We start from the raw sequence: 21,583 nt of genomic DNA on the forward strand, positions 1-21,583 counted from the left end.
TCAGCGCGACTGCAACGCATGATGGGATATATTGCTTTGGTTAGTGACCATCATTGTACACTACTTTTCGTGATGCATTGTGGGATACCTTGAGTGCACTATATAGGGTGTAAATAATCCTCACTAACGTTTCGGACAGCACTACAAAATGGCGTTCCCACTATATAGTGCCCGATATAGTGAGTAGGGAGCGATTTCGGACACACAGAGAGACTTGGTTTATCTAGATATCGAGCTATGACATGATGAGCATGATGCCGTTGATGGTGGTACTGATCAGGGGTGGGTTTCCTAAAAGCATCGTAGCGCAAAGATGGTGGCGCGAGTGTCACAATGAACACTCTCCTAGTTAAGATGCTCTTAGCGTTAAGAGGCTTTTGGGAAACCCACCCCAGAACGTAAACAAAAGCTCTATTATAGTCTAGTTAGAACATAAATGGCCACTGTGTTGAAGTTTATGAACTACTAGAAATAATTAAGTGTTGCACTAAGTGACAATTTTAATGTATCGTTAAGTTATAAGTTAACATTTACAACTACTCCCTAGTAGGTTCAACTTTCACAAGAAATAAAACTTCTCTGTAATACTATTCAAAGTAAATTAGACAGACAAAAGGACTAAAGCACTACTGCACAGTTCTCTTTAGGTAGAGATGAAGTAAAGGCTAAATCCCACCAAATCCCACCGCACTACTATGAACACGTAATTAAATGGCATTGTGGGTAATGATGGACACCATTAACTAAAGTGAAAATAGACTAACAAGGTCAATAGAAGAAGTCTAAAATAAAAAAATCCAACTTCACTGTAAAACAAAATCCTGGATGCCATTAAACATGCTATTAATTGTAAATCATGAAGATTAATATGCAAGTAATTCAGGATGGATTTTTTTTTTCTTTTAAAACCAAGCAATAAATATTACAGTGTCAATGCTTCGTCCAGTGCAAATGAATTAAATGCCTCTGCAACAGGTTGTGTTCCAATACTGTTTAACAAGCCCTTACTGACTTTCCCTGTGGCTGAATCTCCATCAGTGTTATAGGCAGCCTATATTCACATTATCCAATCTGGTTTTAAACACTTTTATTGATGACGTCGCAACATTACGCACGTCTGAATTGTAACGGCGAGTTGATGACGGTGTGTTGAATTCAACAGAGATAATGTAGCGCACATGAACAATCACTGTGGTCTTCAGTGATGCTGGTGATGTGAGCTTACTACACGTCTGACAGAGAGAGCAGCGCAGCCATAAATACTGACTTGTATGTTTGTGTGTGTTTATACAGTATGTGTGAACAAAAACAACTCCATCCAGTCGGCAGTGATGACACAAAGCTTACACGGAGTGAAGAACGCTAAGAGGTCAGAGATGAGCTGAGGAGCTACAGGTTGACCAGGTGAAGGTCAGAGGCGGTGAAATGAGGACACAGTGCCATGTCAGGATTTTTCAGCTGCTTCAGGACGCGCTTGTGGAACTTGGTGCGCACTCGATTGAACTCCATGATGTCACACGGATCCTCCTCGATCCAGAACCGGTGGAACTCCTGCATCAGATAACCTGAAGAGAGATTAAAAAAATAATTCGCAATACGCTAAATGTCCTCCATTATGAAGACTTTCCCATCAGGGAAAACTTACTAACTGTTACAGAGCGCTGACACGGAGACGCCTTCCATAAACGTGATATAAAAGTGCCATGACAGAAAACTTCACGACAGCAAAAGTGATCCGGTTTGTTCAGTTACAACAGTTTTATTTCATTTATTATCAGTCATAGAGCTAATGCAATTTATATGGAACATCTGCCATACCCGTATATAAGCTGCGACTGCAGAAAGAACGACATATTATTCTATCCACATTCACTGGATATAAGCAGTCGCGTGCTCTGATTGGCTACTCTATTACTAGGCTATCAACTCATATACCGTGAGTAGAAAAAAAACAAAATGGCGGAGCGTATTGCTGATTCAACTGAGGACAAAATAAAAACTATTCGAAAACAAAACCCCAAAAAATACAAAAAAAGCAACAAAATATGGAATAAAAGTATTTGATGATAAGAACGTATCTTTTTTTATTTTCAAGAATTATTATTACAGCATTTTTCACAAATTGCTGCGGTCATTTCGCCAGTTTGTTTACATTCTAAGTGGAAATTATTTTGTCGGACATTTTGTATAAAGTTTTTATGTATCGAATTTGCAAAAAATAAGAATAAAAATACTCTGTTTCTCAAAATCCAGTGCATGTGGAAAACAGTTATTCCACTCAATCTTGTCGTACATGGATTATAGGCAACTCGGTGCTACGCGCCTCATCAGCAATCAGCTCATGTACGACTCGATTTCGTGGAATAACTTAATTAGAACAAGCTGATTCATATAAACAAACTTATACAGGGAGTTGTAACGCAGATCCTCAGTGTAAACAGATTAACAGACTGTGTGTAATCTTAGATCTGTATAATGACGTTTTCTATGAAGACGTTGGTTGAACGTTTTTATGAAAGGAGTCTCCAGTGTCAGCGCTTTGTAGCAGTCAGCAGTAAAGGTGAAACTTTACGTTTTCTGACATGGGAAGGTCCTCGGGATGGAGCTGTTTACATTTTGTTGTATCTGTTATTTGACGAGCTGTATTTTTCTGTCTTATTAACGTCAAGAAAAGCACATTTTATGATTACATCTTACAGTTTAACCCTCATAGAATCTGTCGAATACTGAACTGACTAGATGTTCTAATAATATTCTCTGTAACCTTGGATACATGCTAAAGTCAAAGTTAAAGGGATAGTTTGGGATTTTTGACATGAATCTGTATGGCATCCCCATCAATAGTGTTGTGCAAACACACTGACTTACCCCTGACAGCATCCTGTGAGTCCAGTTCTTGTCCAGTTTTGGTCCAGACGAAAGTAGTCCGGCAAGTTTGTTGGGGTCACGAAAGTAAAACATTTTTCTTCTCAAAACAGTATGTGTTCAAAAGAGTGATATATTTGCATCACAAAACCGTTGCCAAATAAAAGGTCAGACCTCCTTATCGCTTGGCACTATTTTCTCTCCCTTCTTATCACTGCGCGCTGTCATGTTGACATCTGCGCAGGAATCAACACCTTTCCCATTGTTTGGCAGTGATTAGGAGTTCAGATCAGCGGCGCTAACGAGCTGCAGCTCCAGCTTCACCTTCTTCCACTTCTCTGTCCACCCTTTCTCTCTCTGCCCGTTCTAACTCCATCTGGCGAATTTCTTCATCTGTATATTCGGGTTCATAAAGATATCCCTTTGGCTGTGAGATGAAGTCAATGTTTTCAACGTCGCTGTCGTAGTCAGACATGTTGTCACTAACTTTGCTAGCAGTAAACAATGAATGAAACAGCCGTGGCTGTCACCTGGCGGCAGCGCGCAGTGATAAGAAGGGAGAGAAAATAGTGCCAAGCGATTTTGAGGTCTGACTTTTTATTTGGCAACGGTTTTGTGATGCAAATATATCACTCTTTTGAACACATACTGTTTTGAGATGAAAAACGTTTTACTTTCGTGACCCCAACAAACTTGCCGGACTACTTTCGTCTGGACCAAAACTGGACAAGAACTGGACTCGCAGGATGCTGTCAGGGGTAAGTCAGTGTGTTTGCACGACACTATTGATGGGGATGCCATACAGATTCATGTCAAAAATCCCGAACTATCCCTTTAACAACGTGTAGTGATGGCTAGCTTACCTAATTTTGCTAAAGTATTATATTGTGTCAGTATTTTATGCTAAGAAGTACTGTATGGCAGGCCAAAGAGAGAAAAAAAAGGCTAGTAGTAATTGAGTTTGTGATCAAATCTGGCATTGTTTGGTTTAGTTTATTGAGTTTGCCACATTTTACAAAATAATAATGAAAAAAGATAACTACACTACCGTTCAAAAATTTGGGGTCACTTTGCAATTTCCTTATTTTTGAAAGAAAAGCACTGTTCTTTTCAATGAAGATCACTTTAAACTAATCAGAAATGCACTCTATACATTGCTAATGTGGTAAATGACTATTCCTGCTGCAAATGTCTGGTTTTTGGTGCAATATCTCCATAGGTGTATAGAGGCCCATTTCCAGCAACTCTCACTCCAGTGTTCTAATGGTACAATGTGTTTGCTCATTGCCTCAGAAGGCTAATGGATGATTAGAAAACCCTTGTACAATCATGTTAGCACAGCTGAAAACAGTTGAGCTCTTTAGAGAAGCTATAAAACTGACCTTCCTTTGAGCAGATTGAGTTTCTGGAGCATCACATTTGTGGGGTCGATTAAATGCTCAAAATGGCCAGAAAAATGTCTCGACTATATTTTCTATTCATTTTACAACTTATGGTGGTAAATAAAAGTGTGACTTTTCATGGAAAACACAAAATTGTCTGGGTGACCCCAAACTTTTGAACGGTAGTGTAATTACGGACACTACTACCCTGAATACATTACAGGGGAATGGAACAGGACTTCCCTACATGCTAAAACACTGTAATATAAAGATTACACTACAATTATGGCATTTAGCACAATCTCTTATCCAGAGCGACATGCAACATACCCAGAGCAGCCTGGGGTTAGGTGTCTTGCTCAAGGGCACTTCAGCCATTCCTGCTGGTCTAGGGAATTGAACCAGCAACCTTTTGGTCCCAAAGCTGCTTCTCTAACCATTAGGCCATGACTTCCCCATAATATTTATAGTATGTAATATAATAATAGTAAACAATAGAAGAATTTGTGCTGCTATGAATGTATGTGTTGCTGAATAAATATAAGATATACAAAAATTAAATCAGACACAGAAACCATTACTCGAATCGATGTAGAGTTTCTTCTTTTAAATGCTCGGTCTAAATGGATCGGAGCAGGCTTCATAAAGACAAAAACCTCTCAGTCCAGTGTAGAATTTTGAGACGTACAGAAGGTTTGCTGGAAGTGCATCAGGCTGGGCATCTCAGGTGCCACGTTGTACAGATGAGTCTTCAGAGCTCCGCTCACCAGCAGGGAGTAGGCCAGGTCCGTGATGTTGATGCCGACAATGGCAAAGGAGTATCTGCGTTACAACACATCAAGCTCAGCTTTTTTTTTTTTTGTATCAAGACCTCATTTTCACTCAAGTTGTACTCATTGCTACCTATAGAGTTAGTTTACTGATCCCACTTCAGTTCACTGATCTAAGAGGGTGAGGACGGATACATGCTTCATGTTGTGCTTAAACAACTCAGATGTTCATAAGATTCACTGGATTTGTATAAAACATATAATATATGATACATTTTCATCAAGACCATCACAGGCTCTACTTCTATCCATCCATCTATTATTTCTAGCCGCTTATCCTGTCCAACAGGGTCGCAGGCAAGCTGGAGCCTATCCCAGCTGACTACGGGCGAAAGGCGGGGTACACCCTGGACAAATCGCCAGGTCATCACAGGGCTGACACATAGACACAGACAACCATTCACACTCACATTCACACCTACGGTCAATTTAGAGTCACCAGTTAACCGAACCTGCATGCCTTTGGACTGTGGGGGAAACCAGAGCACCTAGAGGAAACCCATGTGGACGGCATGCAAACTCCACACAGAAAGGCCCTCGTCGGCCACTGGGCTCAAACCCAGGACCTTCTTGCTGTGAGGCGACAGTGCTAACCACTACATCACCGTGCCGCCCCAGGCTCTACTTGTCCTTATTTATATTTTTAATTAAAAAAAGAAAAAAATGTCATTTCCCAAGGTCACATGAAATGTAACTTCATAAATGTGACTTGGTTCCCAACGTTCAAATAAAAGAGCTGATTCAAAGAGTCAACATCCTCACAATACATGCAGCAAGAATGGCAGAGTAAAATTACAGTGTCTTGCAAAAGTATTCATCCCCCTTGGTGTTTCTCTTGTTTTGTTGCATTACAAGCTGGAATTAAAATGGATTTTTAGGGGGGTAGCACTATTTGATTTACACAACATGCCTACCTCTTTAAACATGCATTTTTTTATTTTTTATTTTTTTATTGTGACACAAACAATAATTCAGCTGAAAAAACAGAAATCTGGAGTGTGCATAAGAATTCACCCCCTTTCGTATGAAACCCCTAAATAAGAGCTGGTCCAACCAATTCACTTCATAAGTCACATAATTAGTTGATTAAGATCCACCTGTGTGGAATCTAAGTGTCACATGATCTGTCACATGATGTCTGTATAAATCAACCTGTTCTGGAAGGACCCTGACTCTGCAACACTACTAAGCAAGCGACATGAGAACCAAGGAGCCTCCAAACAGGTCAGAGACAAAGTTGTGGAGAAGTATAGCTCAGGGTTGGGTTATAAAAAATATCCCAAACCTTGAATATCCCAGGGAGCACCATTAAATCCATTATAGCAAAATGGAAAGAACTCACAGGCCGGGCAAGGATGGCATTAATCAGAGATGCAACAAAGACACCAAAGATAACACTGAAGGAGCTGTAAAGATCCACAGTAGAGATGGGAGTATCTGTCCATAGGACCACTTTAAGCCGTACACTCCACAGAGTGGGGCTTTATGGAAGAGTGGCCAGAAAAAAAAAGCCATTGCTTAAAGAAAAAAAATAAGAAAACACATTTGCAGTTTGCCCAACAGCATGTGGCAGACTCCCCAGACACATGGAAGAAGATTCTCTGGTCAGATGAGACTATAATTGATCTTTTTGGCCATCAAGGGAAATGCCATGTGTGGCACAAACCCAACTCCCTGAGAACACCATTCCTACAGTGAAGCATGGTGGTGCCAGCATCATGCTGTGGGGATATTTTTCATCTGCAGGGACAGGAAAGCTGGTCAGAACTGAAGGAAAGCTGGATGGCACTACTGTAAATGCAGGGCAATTCTGGAGGAAAACCTGTTTGAGTCAGCCAGAGGTTTGAGACTGGGACGAAGGTTTACGTTCCAGCAGGACAATGACCCTAAACATACTGCTAAAGCTACACTGGAGTGGTTTAAAGGGAAGCGTTTAAATGTCTTGGAATGGCCTAATCAAAGCCCAGACCTCAATCCAATTGAGGATCTGTGGCATAACTCGAAGCTTGCTGTACACCAACGCAACCCATCTAACTTGAAGTAGTTGGAGCAGTTTTGCCTTGAGGAATGGGCAAAAATCCCAGTGGCTAGATGTGCTAAGCTAATAGAGACATACCCCAAGAAACTTGCAGCTGTAACTGCAGCAAAAGGTGGCTCCACAAAGTATTGACTTTGGGACGTGAATACCTTTGCACGCTCAAGATTTCTGTATTTTTTTCATCTTAATTATTGTTTGTGTCCACAATAAAACAGCAATTTTTACCTTTAAAGTTGTAGGCATGTTGTGTACATTGAATGGTGCTAATCCCCCCAAAAATCTATTATAATTCTAGTTTGTAATGTGACAAAACAGGACAAACACCAAGGGGGATGAATACTTTTGCAAGACACTGTATGAGCTTGGGATTGTGTTAATATACTTAACAATACCAATAAAAATGTATATTTGTTATGCTTTCATATTTGGCAGATAATAGACTTTGTGGGTGGTATTGGAGATTTGGTCTTTGGCACTGGTGCCCTTTTGATTCTGGAGAGTCCAGGGTTTTTTTTTTTTTAAGTGAATCAAATTATTTGGCTCAACTACCCTATCAGAATTTACTTTCACCTCCCAAATGGCTCATTGCAATTTTGTCCTCAACTGGATATTATTTTTACCAGTGATAATTTTTTTTTAAATAAATGATGACATAGGGGGTGCAAGTCACATGGCTGCACTACGCTATATAGCCAAAAGTATATGGACACCTGATCACCATACCCATATGTGCCCATTCCAAAACCATGAGCGTTAATAAGGAGTTGGTCCTCCTTTGCTGTTATAATAGCCTCCACTCTTTTGGGAAGGCTTTCCACGAGATTTTGAAGTGTGGTGGTGAAGATGTGCCCATTCAATCACAGTGACAAGGCCCGGTGCACTGTCTGTGTTCCAGTTCATCCTAAAGGTGTTCAGTGGGGTTGCGGACAGGGCTCTATTCAGGCACCTTAAGTTTTTAGACTCCAAACCTTTTCTTCATGAACCTCCTTTTGTGCACTTCCAACGGTTTGGTTGTGGTTGTCAGGTGTCCATATACATTTAGCCATATAGTGTATATCTAAATATAAACACAGCGAAAGAGAATACTGGTGTTGAGATGGAGAACACAGATAGAGAAAAAAAAAGTTTTATTTGATTTAAATAATAAAAGTAATATCAAACATCAGCACAACTGTGACCAGGATAAAGTGCTTACTGAAGATGAAGGAACTCTTGCATTTTTATGGAAGTATTTTGATTAAATTATACTGCAAGAGTAATGACATTGTCTACATCTACCAGAAAATGCTGTAGCATTACAGTTTCTCTTCAGTGGAACTAAAGGGCCCAAACCTGATCCAGCATAACAATGTCCCTGTGCACAAAGTGAGGTCCATGAAGACTAGGTTTGCCAAGGTTGGTGCAGAAGAACTCGAGGTGTCCTGCACAGAGCTCTGACCTCAACCCACTGAACACCTCTGGGATGAACTGGAACACCAATGTTCCCCAAGCCTCCTCACCCAACCTCAGTACCAGACTTCACGAATACCCTTGTGGCTGAATGAGCAAATCCACAGTGTGACCAGGGCCTTAGGCCAACTAACTGATTATATTTAATTCTGATTAGGCCCTGGTCACACTAGAGCTTGCGATGGGTTTGTGAATACTTGGCGATGAAAAATTGGTAGCATCGCCACTAATCGTGTGATGCGTGGCGAGTGTTCTCTGAGCTTCGCAAGTTGTTTTTGGGTGCGTCTCCACCTTGTGAGTGGCCAAAACACGTTATGAAAAATTTCAATGCATGCACTGAAATTTGATGCCGATGTTTTCATCGGCAAAATGAACAGTGAATACTCGCAGATGGGTTTGGAAATACTTCACGAAGCTCGAGGAATCTTCGGCAAGCCTTTTGAGATGTATTTGTCTCAAATTCATGTCCCTGATGCTCACAGCAACCTCATCAACACAGCGGCTCAGCATTGCCTAACCTTCGCCAAGACTTAGGCTACATCCACACGACAACGGCAACGAGATGTTATTTAAAAATATATCGCGTCCAAATGGGCAACAATCAGTAAAATATCAGGTCCATATGGCAACGCAACGCTTGCTGAAAACGATGCAATACACATGCCACACCTCTAGGGGCGCTGTAAGACGGTCCCTTCGGAGACACCAGAACAATAGAAGAAGTAAGGACGCATGCGCATAAACTATTATGCGCGAGACTTCATATTAGCCACAAAGTCAGGAAAATCTGTTTGTAAAATTACATTATAATGACCAAATACAATGAAAAGTATTTTTCCAGTCTCACCTGTGAAAGATAATCCCATGTGATCTTGTTTGGACGGCAAACCTGTTGGTACAGTTAAACGCAGCTAATCTTTATTCTCCGCTTTGACCTCTCCAAAATGGCGGCGAGGATGACGTATGATTCTACGCGGAAAGCGGTGTCTTTAATGGTCCGGAATAAATTGAATGATACACGTTGATGGATTAATTTCTTCTACGCCCTTTTTGAGGAATGTATTGTAGGACTTAAACCCACATCTGAAGAGGTGAGATCGCTCCTTTTTTTTCCCCTATTTTTGCTGGCGGGATTGACTCTGCCCTAAGGGCAGAGTCTCTCTCTCTCTCACTTTGCACCATTACACAATAAATATTCACAGTGAAAATATTTTGTAAGCGCGTTTCATGAACCAAGTTATAGGATTTGTTGACAACTCGCATCGAGTTCGTTACACTTCTACCCGGCGTGAAGCACTCACAGTCATGTGGTTGTGACGTCATCGTAAACAAATCCGTTCTATTCATCCAGACGACTTCACAACGGCAACGTTGCCAGATCTTTCCACTCTGTAACCCGTTCTCAAAAAGATTGCGTTTTGGGCACCCAAAACGCTGGTGCCGTGTGGACGCCAGGCCTAAACGATAAGCAATTGTATCGGAGTCACCTGAATCCGTTGCCGTGTGGACAGGCAATCTTTTTGAGAACGGGTTCCAGAGTGGAAAGATCTGGCAACGTTGCCATTGTGAAGTCGTCTGGATGAGTAGAACGGATTTGTTTACGATGACGTCACAACCACATGACTGTGAGTGCTTCACGCCGGGTAGAAGTGTAACGAACTCGATGCGAGTTGTCAACAAATCCTATAACTTAGTTCATGAAACGCGTTTACAAAATATTTTCACTGTGAATATTTATTGTGCAATGGTGCAAAGTGAGAGAGAGAGAGAGAGAGACTCTGCCCTTAGGGCAGAGTCAATCCCGCCAGCAAAAATAGGGAAAAAAAAGGAGCGATCTCACCTCTTCAGATGTGGGTTTAAGTCCTACAATACATTCCTCAAAAAGGGCGTAGAAGAAATTAATCCATCAACGTGTATCATTCAATTTATTCCGGACCATTAAAGACGCCGCCTTCCGCGTAGAATCATACGTCATCCTCGTCGCCATATTGGATAGGTCAAAGCGGAGAATAAAGATTCATGTGCTGCGTTTAACTGTACCAACAGGTTTACCGTCCAAACGAGATCATATGGGATTACCTTTCACAGGTGAGAAACAACAAATTAATCCATCAACGTGTAGCATTCAATTTATTCCGGACCATTAAAGACGCCACCTTCCGCGTAGAATCATACGTCATCCTCGCCGCCATTTTGGAGAGGTCAAAGCGGAGAATAAAGATTAGCTGCGTTTAACTGTACCAACAGGTTTGCCGTCTAAACGCGATCACATGGGATTACCTTTCACAGGTGAGACTGGAAAAATACTTTTCATTGTATTTGGTCATTATAATGTAATTTTACAAACAGATTTTCCTGACTTTGTGGCTAATATGAAGTCTCGCGCATAATAGTTTATGCGCATGCGTCCTTACTTCTTCTATTGTTCTGGTGTCTCCGAAGGGACCGTCTTACAGCGCCCCTAGAGGTGTGGCATGTGTATTGCATCGTTTTCAGCAAGCGTTGCGTTGCCATATGGACCTGATATTTTACTGATTGTTGCCCATTTGGATGCGATATATTTTTAAATAACATCTCGTTGCCGTTGTCGTGTGGATGTAGCCTTAAAAAGTGCATTTACATTCGGGGATCCTTCAGGGCGCTTTGTATGCACGCTTGGGACCTAGTCATTATGGGAAACACCTGATACTGATTTGAGCGCAATCAGCATGCACACATTATTTTCACAAAGACTTTGTGAGGTATTCTGTCAGGTATGCGGCGGTAGATGAATGTAAGTGCAGGAAGATTGTTTATTAGCAGGCGTGATATTTACAAAAACAAAACGTGAGGCAGGGTCAGAGTAACAAAAAACAAATGAAACCAAACACAAAACATAAAGCAGAGTCATAAACATGTCTAGAAACAAACGTGACAGTGATAATGCTAATACTTCACGAAGTCTCTGTGAAAACAGCGACCTTATACGCGCGTGCTGATTGCGCTGAAATCAGCATCAGGTATTTCCCATAACGACTGGGCCCCAAAAGCGTGCATAGCTTACTCTGTTAGCGAACGTGGCCATTTGAGCTGTGCCAGACTCATGCATGCGAAGGCGTGGCAGTTAAGTGTTTGCCTGCTGTGTGAGCACAACATTTGGCTCAAGTGTAATGCCACCAAAACACCTGAGTTTCATCGATAACCCATCGTAAAGCGTTGCGAGCGTAGCTTAAGAGAGTCTGAAAAAGCGGCTAGTGACAAATCTCGTAACTTTTATTTGAGTAGATGTTAATAACTGTCCTGCACTCAATAACACTCTCCAGCTCACATTACAGCTGCTGGTTATACAAGTGGAAAGAGCAAGTTCAGTCATCTCACCACCAGTGTCCAAACCCTGAATGAGTTGTGTTTGCCTAATCAACATCATTCCCAATGACCAATCACTGATCACCACTGTCTGATCACACTTCTTTGTTCTACATTGTAAACTCTCTTCTTTTTGATATGCGATATTTATAGTAATAAAAGTGAGTTATTCCTAAGTAACAATTTCCTTCATGTCATGACCTGGACTACTCATACTACTGCTTCATATTGTATGTATACGGGGTCATAAATTATAATTTTTTTTTTTAATATATAAATTTTAAGTTTGTGGTGCCATATAGAAATATAGAATTACTTCCTCTTCCTATAAGAAAAAAATATTTTCTATTTTGATAAAACATTCTGCCTACTTCATGTAACATGTTTTGATATGCAAATAACTTTCAATTGATATGCAATTGATTTGTTTATGATGTCACGCAGGGCTCCCGCTGGCGCTCGTCACACTCGTCATTGACGAACACAATCCATCAGTGACAAAGAGAAAATTACTAGCAGTCGTCACAGTGACGAATGTATTTGTCATCTTTATCATTATCATACGTCATCTTTTCTAGAAATCCTTCCACAAATCCCTCCATTTGCCGAAATCCAGCCCCAGTGAAGAGACGGCGGGAAGCCAGAGTGTAAACAATGAGCACGTGCTTGTGACCAATAAAAATCAACTGCACATAATGACCAAATGAGCACTGAACCTTTGACCAATGGTGGTGCATCTTACAGTAATCGGCCTGGTGTGATGGTGTAATTATCTCTGCGTGAACTAAACAATGGCGCGATCTAAGCTGATGAAGTTTTTTGGGCTTCTTCAAGCACTGAAGATGATTTAAGGGCTGAAAGAGCCATGGAGAAGCTAACGTACGATGTAAAATGTGGTGTCATTCTGTGTTCAGTTCGTAAATCGACGGGAAACTCGGATTCCTTCACTGTTGTTTGTTCCAAGATTCTTCTTGACTCTGTTCAATTGTAAATCAAGTTTTGTGCTGAAGTAAAAGGCTAAATGGAGTCTGCATATCTCTTTTGAATAATTCAGTGTTAAAATAACCTTCAGTAAGCTCAAACTGAAGAGGTTTATTTTAGCTTTATGGTGCACAGGGCACCCAAAAACAAGTCTTTCTTATTAGAGTCTGGAATGGAGCCTAAATTTTATAATGGAGAGACCTAGCTGTATCTGTACAAATATTTGAATTGTGCCAGTTTGGTTGGTATAAACCTGTATTAAGTCCACTTTGATAAGTCGGTAACGAAGAAAAAATACAGACTAAAGGCCAATTTATGCTGACAACACAGTCCTCGCAGATGGCGTCGCAGATGGCGTCTGCGTAGCCCCCCCCCTTCGCAGACGCTCTGTGCGCACCTCCCAAAAATTGTGACCACTGCAGAAGCCTCGCAGACAGCGTCGCAGACAAGAGGGCTCTGATTGGTCCACTCTACATCCGCTGTACACGCACTTCCACTTCCCTACTTTCCCGGTTTGGTTTGTTTTCACTACCGCCATTTTTAAAACACGAGCGAAGATGGAGCAGCACGAAGAGTGGTTGATCGAGGAAGTGAGGAAGTACGTACATCTATACGACTCCAGTTCTAGTCATTATAAGCAACCGGAGGATAAACACTCCACTAACCACACCCACCAACTACTCCTAGCGATTTCGCGACTTCGCGCCCCCTTGCGTTGTGGCGGTGAATAACATCGCGCACGCCTATTACTCCCCGCTCAACGATAAATTACAACTGTCTGTGAAAAGCTATCTGTGAAAGCCTTGTCGCAAGAGCATGCAGAGGCCCTAAGTGAAGAAAAGAATAATAAAAAGTGAAGAATACTTCTTTGGCTTGATTTTTCAAGGAAAAAAGTGGAGAATATTTTTCAGAACCCAGGGGGAACCTTGGTCACGTGGCGATTTCTAACAAATTTTTGAGCATGCCTTAGCTGTGTGTGTGTGTGTGTGTTGCACAGCCATGAGTGCTAATTTGAAAGCTGATGACAGGCTGCTGTGCCGCACTTTAAATCCTCACATAAAGCCTTGAGGGTGGAGACAGAATGCTAACAGCTTCTGCGCAGACTGCAGGATTTACAGCAAAGCAGAACTCTTGCAAAATGCTACAGTTTGGCCTATGACGTTGCACTAACAAGCTGCACTTACCCGATAGCTTTGTCGAATTTCTGCTTCTCCCACTCAGCTTTGCTCATCTTACTGTGGGCAAACAGAAATGTTAAACAAGACTCAAGCATGTCCACAAAGCCATATCCTTCAAGATCTCCTTCGCAAATACACAACACTATCCATCCAAATACAGAGCAACGCACACAGCACAAGAATGAGACAGGCAAAAAGAGAAAGCATTCACTGCTACTAACCACTGCTACAATGGCGCATAATGCCTTGTGTTTACGGTGAGGTGAGATTAAGAGATAGAGAAGATAAGAGAAAGAGATACAGTAAGATTTAGATTCATATACAAATGATTAAATGGAATTCTTACTGAGAGAGAAAAGATGGAGTACCTGGCTTCCTCTTTGGAAATGTTCCTGCACATGACAAAGCGATGACAAAAAAAAAAAGAACGAGAAAAACAGAAAAGGAATGTGTTGATATGTGTGATGCATGGTGACAGAGCATGCTAAACCTGTCAAATCTCATCCACAGCTGTGCATTTTCATCAGCAGACATTTCTGCAAAAACAAAGGGTGATGTATGGACAATGTCTGCAACATAAAACTGCTGATGGACTTGGACATGTTTCTACAGACAAAAGGTCATTTTTGTACACTATAAGGTCAAACGTTTGTGCACAATTGACCATTATACCCATATGCTTTTTAAACCTCTACTCTTCTGGAAAGGCTTTCCAACAGATTTTGGAATGAGGCTGTGGGAATTTTACTGATGTCAAATGAGGAGGCTTGGCATTCCAGTTCATCCCAAAGGTGTTCAGTGGGGTTGAGATCAGGGCTCTGTGCAGGCCACTCGACTTCTTTCACTCCACACTTGTTAAACCGTATCTTCACTGAGCCTGCTTTGTGCACAGGGGCAGTGTCATAATGGAACAGGTTTGGGCCTCTTAGTCCCACTGAAGGGGAACTGTAATGCTACAGTGTACAAAGACATTTTAGACAAATGTGTGCTTCCAATGTTGTGAGAAAAATTTGGGGAAGAACCACATATGGTTTTGATGGTTAGGTGTTCACAAACTTTTGGCCATTTAGGGCATACTGCCTACGTGACTAAAGAGTTTAATATAGAATATATTATACTTTCAGTAAATTCTTAAACTCCCACCCAGATGAATAACTTGAGATATAAATGTATCTTATTTACTAACTACTATTAATTATTTAGTAACAACAATGTAGGCCTGGACTCTCAGTCACAGAGGCCACGCCTCCTTCACTGAGACTGACAGACACAGAGGCCACGCCTCCTTCACTGAGACTTACAGGCAAAGAGGGCATGCCACCTTCACTGAGACTTAGTCAAAGAGGCCACGCCTCCTTCACTGAGACTTACAGTCACAGAGGCCATGCCTCCTTCACTGAGACTTACAGGCATAGAGGCCACGCTTCCTTCACTCAGACTTACAGGCATAGAGGCCATGCTTCCTTCACTCAGATTTACAAGCACAGAGGCCACGCCTCCTTCACTGAGACTTACAGGCACAGAGGCCATGCCTCCTTCACTGAGACTAACAGACAAAGAGGCCACGCCTCCTTCACTGAGACTTACAGGCACAAAGGCCACGCCTCCTTCACTGAGACTTACAGGCAAAGAGGCCACAACTCCTTCACTGAGACTTACAGTCACAGAGGCCACGCCTTCTTCACTCAGACTTACAGGAATAGAGGCCACGCCTCCTTCACTGAGACTTACAGTCATAGAGACCATGCCTCCTTCACTGAGACTTACAGTCACAGAGACCACGCCTCCTTCACTGAGACTTACAGGAATAGAGGCCACGCCTCCTTCACTGAGACTTACAGTCACAGAGGCCACGCTTTCTTCACTCAGACTTACAGGAATAGAGGCCACGCCTCCTTCACTGAGACTTACAGTCACAGAGACCACAACTCCTTCACTGAGACTTACAGTCACAGAGGCCACGCCTTCTTCACTCAGACTTACAGGAATAGAGGCCACGCCTCCTTCACTGAGACTTACAGTCACAGAGGCCACGCCTTCTTCACTCAGACTTACAGGAATAGAGGCCACGCCTCCTTCACTGAGACTTACAGTCACAGAGACCACGCCTCCTTCACTGAGACTTACAGTCACAGAGACCACGCCTCCTTCACTGAGACTTACAGGCACAGAGGCCATGCCTCCTTCACTGAGACTTACAGGCACAGAGGCCACGCCTCCTTCACTGAGACTAACAGACAAAGAGGCCACGCCTCCTGCACTGAGACTTTGTCACAGAGACCACGCCTCCTTCACTCAGACTTACAGGCATAGAGGCCACGCCTCCTTCACTGAGACTTACAGTCACAGAGACCACGCCTCCTTCACTGAGACTTTGTCACACAGGCCATGCCTTCTTCACTCAGACTTACAGGCATAGAGGCCACGCCTCCTTCACTGAGACTTACAGGCACAAAGGCCACGCCTCCTTCACTGAGACTTACAGTCACAGAGGCCACGCCTCCTTCACTGAGACTTAGTCACAGAGGCCACGCCTCCTTCACTGAGACTTAGTCACAGAGGCCACGCCTCCTTCACTGAGACTTACAGTCACAGAGGCCACGCCTCCTTCACTGACTTACAAAGACAGAATCTGTGCCTCCATCACTGAGATTTATAGGCACAAATGCCACACCTCCTCCTTTTTCTGCCAATACACAGTGTTTTAATGGCCCCCAAGCATAACGACATCATCACTTGTTTACTGCAATGCATTGTGGGTGATAGCCGGAGTTGGTAGTTGAGCTAGAGCCCTGCACTCCCGCGGGAGTCCCGTGGGACTTGCGGGACCCGCCGCAAAGCAGTGCGGCGCGGGACAAATTTTGAAAGCTCATTGCGCGCGCGGGCGGGACCGGAAGTGCACATATGCGGTGCGGGTGGGAGCGGTGATAAGCTGCAGTCCCCCTAACTAAGAACGTGCTTGAAGTAAAATTTATAAATTATTAATTTATGTCTACCATATATAATTTGTGCTGGATATTTTATTTGGCATTAATAAAAACATTTTAAGATACCTAAACTTGCAGAGAAAGTCAGATTGGCAGAGAAATAGCATCTTAAACTTGCCATTGATCACCCTAGGGGGAAATTCTTTGATCACTTTAATGACTCGCAGTTCACACCCAGCTAGCAAGAGAACCATGAGTGAATTGATTTACTTATTGCGTTAGTCTACAACTTTAATCAGAGAGACATGTTTCACAGTGACGGTAGGCTTGACTCAATGCTATCCCAGAAATCCTTCCTGTAATATGCAAATTTGGCTGTCCAATCAGAGGTGGCTAAATTCGCATATTACAGGAAGGATTTCTGGGATAGCATTGAGTCAAGCCTACCGTCACTGTGTAACATGTTTCTCTGATTAAAGTTGTAGACTAACACAAGCAGTAAATCAATTCACTTCTTTTACTAGCTTTGCTTTGCAATAAAAAAAAAAAAATTGGTACAAAGCAAGCCCATTCACTTTTTTATGCTGATCAGAGAATTACAATGGTTTCTCATGTGATAAAAATGTATGATTTGCAATTAAATATTTTAATCATTAGACAGCACTAATTATTATTATTAGAGATACTATATGCTGAATTCAGAAACAAGGTAAACAATAACAAATGTGAGCTGTAGATATTTATGCTCAAATCCATTCAAAGTAGGGGGCGGGGCACCATCACGCTGTGTCAAGACAAGAACTTTCCTGAGAAATAACGCGAACGTCTGCATCATGCGGGATTTGCGGGCGGGAACGGGACAAAATATGGCAGGTGCGGGCGGGAGCGGGACTGAAAATCATAATTTTTTTGTGGGCGCGGGCGGGAGCGGGACTGAAAATCATAATTATTTGCGGGCGTGGGCGGGAGTGGGACTGCACGATGCGGGCGCGAGTGGGAGTTGGACTGAAAATCATAATTCTTTGCGGGCGCGGGCGGGAGTGGGACTGCACGATGCGGGCGCGGGTGGGAGCGGGACTGAAAAATCCGACCCGCGCAGACCTCTAAGTTGAGCGATATGATGGATGCCAGATTAATTTTACGTGAGAGCGATGTGAGAAGAGCGATTCTGCCATGCTCTGTCGTGGAAGACAATGAAATTGTTGATTTAAACAGGTGGATAACATGTCGAGGGTTTACAGCAGGAAAATGGGAATCCAAATCAAGCTTGGTGAGAAGGTAAGAGTCTAGACCAAGTCTACTTAAGTCTAAATTTGTTTCTTTTAATCTTCAGTTGTTTCTTACCATTTTCTAAGAAGCTTTGTTCTAATGAAATCTTAGCCTTGTACTTAATCTTGATCCAGCACAATGAAAGCTACAAATGCAGTAAGGGAAACTATTATGAAAAATTAACTGTTGACTTAAGTCTAAGATTGCTTCGTGATCCTGGGCCCAGATGAACAGCATCAAAACATTTATAAATAAGTGATTAGTTAAATAAAACTTGACATCAGGAAACAGTGCCAAAAAAAAAAAACCCTTTGGAAACCCGCTGATCTGCCGTGGCATGTTCAATATAAATGCATTTACTTCAATAAATGCTGCTAGTGAGGTACACTGAACATTATACACACCTGAAAGAGAACCTTTCGTGGTTTGGGAGTTTTATCGGTTTGACAGGCTCATTCGGCTGCCGAGTGCTTCGGCACATTGAGAGGCAAAGGCCGAAGAATGCTTCTTTGTTTTACAGGCTTTGGAATGTCGTTAGTTTCAGAAGATGAACAGTGTCGATTGTTATAATCTTCTATAACCGAAGGCCATTCCACAGACCATGGAAATATTGCTGGGTCACGGTTTAAGTACATCTTTTTCCCACCAGAGAAATGTAAGCTACAAACACTTGTCCATTTCGATTCAGTTCAAAGGTTTTCATTGCGGATTAAACTTATCCATTTCTTTCTTCTCTTCTCGACTGGCAGCTGATAAAAGCTCAAATTAGGTGTTCTCTTTGTTGTGGAGACACAGTAAGGCACACAGCAGTTCACTTTTGGCATGGTTAAAGGTGAAAATAAACAATATGGCGGAGCTGACCCCGGGTATTACCCTTAATGCATTGCGGTAAACAAGCGATAACGTAGTTATGGGTTCGGGTCATTTGTTTTAATACAGCTGTTTCATGAATATTGAATACTGACAGCTACAAACTGAAGAGCTGTTCCTGTTTAGATTTTCTTAGTTTCTGTCAGACCATCAAGTGGTACATTTTTTGTGTGTTCTATTGGACAAAAGGTTAAAGTTGTCATTTGTTTATATACCTAAACAAACTACATCATTTCAACAATAAATTAGAAAAAAAATTAATTGCTGTTGTGGCTTATTTCTTCATTTGAGAATTCTGTTTTCTTCATGGCCCATAAAGTAACTTCACTCCTGCTGTTTTGTCCTGTTTCCTTAAAAACCTACTCACGTATTTACTTTTTCCTCAGTTCGGGGGAAAGGAAGATTTCCGAACATATTAACTGCAATCCAGCCTGCAGGCAGCAAGGGGCTTTAAGAAATATAAACTGCGTCTTAACTGAACAGGAGATTTTAGGTCTGGCATCGTGTTTTGCTGAGGTATCATTGTATTGCATGAAAGTAACAAAAAAATACAAAATGAAAGACAAAATACGTGCATACAGTGCAGGCGGCAGACTAAGGTATGCAACAGAGAGGAGGATCTGACCTGTGTTTGGGCTGCAGAGAATCGTGCAGCACTTGGAGAGCAGCGGCCTTGTCGTGCTCCGCAAAATACCTATTAGAACAAATGAAACAGGACAAAGGCACACAACCTCTGATTAAACTGCATTATAAATGATGAAGTGTAATTGCAGTGGTGCACCCACAGCTAATTACAGCAATATTTCTGTGTACACTGTGCACAAGTGACAGGGACGTAGAGTAATGTGCAATGCACTAGAGAAAGGCATTTAATGACAAATACATGAAATAATTTATTAGTTGGTTCTTTCAAAGAAGTTTTTTTCAGTTAAGATAGAACATTTTACGCTTTTGTATAACAATGAATTAATCCACCATCCTACACACCAGAGTGCTTTGTCTCACATCAGGGCAGGGTTGAAAATTAAGCAGACCATCATCAATATATATATATTTTTTTAAATCACTTGAATAAGATACAAGTGATGTTTAATAGCTCAGGGCTCACACTGATATATGAGCTCGATTTAATTTTTGAACCTTTAGTGTTTCTACAGTGCTGGCATTAATCCCTCTGCTCTGCCTCAATGCCAAGACGTCATTATACTGTACAGCAGTGTTCAATCCTAATTAGTATAAATACACAGGTGATTACAGAAAATCGTGCATGTTGATTGGTCGAGAAATTCAGACTATTTCTCGATAATCACCTCGAACAACACGGTAAATGGCAGTCGATCGCTTTGTCACCGTAAGTGAGGAAGAATTAGAAATTATGAAAGAAAATGATGTTCCTAAAAGCAAAGCACTAAAGATGCTACAAAGTTTGATCTAAAACTATTCTTGGGTTTCAGTCATGTGACTTTTCTTAGTGATTTCACTTCCGGTAAAACAGCTGGTGGTCCAGCAAACCAAAACGGCTGCCGTAGTGCAAACAACTAGCGATAACTTATCAGAGTACGCTCGTAATCTAGAAGCCACTGCTCGCTTTAGATATATTCAGAAGATTGCTATGTGCAATGGAATCGACCCCGACAGTCTGGGAAAGAAGGATTTGTCATACGATCTCGAAAACTACCCTTCAGTCGAGTTCCCCGACATCTCGAACTATCTGGTGTTGCAGATGTCCTTCTACACCGCAAAGCAGACGAAAGCGTGGAAGAGTATGGAGGCTTACAACTTTTTTGTACGTAGCTGGGTAAAGGACCTCGCTATCAAATCGCTGCAGAATGAATCCTGTATTGTTTTTGCCCGTGTAAGGATGGTTTTTTTAAGCTTTTCGTTCACGTCTTTACAACGAAGCACTGTTGAAAGTTGAAGTGTAAATAAAAACAGTTTGCTTGATTCTCACTTGTGTTGGCTCTTATCTCGCAGGTAAATCATTCACAAAGATCATCAGAAACCCCTTTAAAGACCTGGATCTTAGTTAAACAAGACGGAGAAGTGATCATGGCGCATTGTAACTATACGGCTGGGTAAGAATTTTGTCGCGACCTTCATGCATATGGACTTTGTGGGGAGTAAACAAAGAAACAGCTGGGGACTTTAGCGCTTCGTGACTAAAAAAAAAAGTACCGTAAAATAACGACACATAGCAAGAAAAGTACTCGGAAAACACTAAGGACATAGCTGAGAGGGATATACAAACCTTTCACAAAGTGATCACTGCAAACTCGAGCATGCTTTGACTCGGCTCCCTTCGATTTCAGTCAGAGGTTCAAAAGTCACCTTTCTCGACGTCTTTTTGTGAAATCCTGTGTTCGTTCACCCTTTTTATTAGTTCATGGGGAACCCTGAAGAAACTTTTATCAGTTTCACGGTTTGATTGATTCGAACAACCTAAAACAAC

At 41.9% G+C, this 21,583-nt stretch overlaps 1 protein-coding gene across 1 annotated transcript in view; it reads right to left on the reverse strand.

Annotated features, from left to right (window-relative positions):
* Positions 1-1,389: 1,389 nt before the first annotated feature.
* Positions 1,390-21,583, reverse strand: part of elmod1 (ELMO/CED-12 domain containing 1) — a 45,991-nt gene continuing 25,797 nt past the window's right edge. Inside the window, exons 7-11 of the mRNA XM_060935099.1 lie at positions 19,760-19,828; positions 14,437-14,460; positions 14,075-14,125; positions 4,936-5,069; positions 1,390-1,565 (exon numbers count right to left, since the gene is read on the reverse strand). Coding sequence (XP_060791082.1) covers positions 1,390-1,565; positions 4,936-5,069; positions 14,075-14,125; positions 14,437-14,460; positions 19,760-19,828 — 454 coding nt within the window. The remainder of the gene's footprint in view (positions 1,566-4,935; positions 5,070-14,074; positions 14,126-14,436; positions 14,461-19,759; positions 19,829-21,583) is intronic.

The sequence above is a fragment of the Neoarius graeffei genome, chromosome 12 (genome assembly GCF_027579695.1).
Source record: "Neoarius graeffei isolate fNeoGra1 chromosome 12, fNeoGra1.pri, whole genome shotgun sequence".
Taxonomy (NCBI): Eukaryota; Metazoa; Chordata; class Actinopteri; order Siluriformes; family Ariidae; genus Neoarius; species Neoarius graeffei.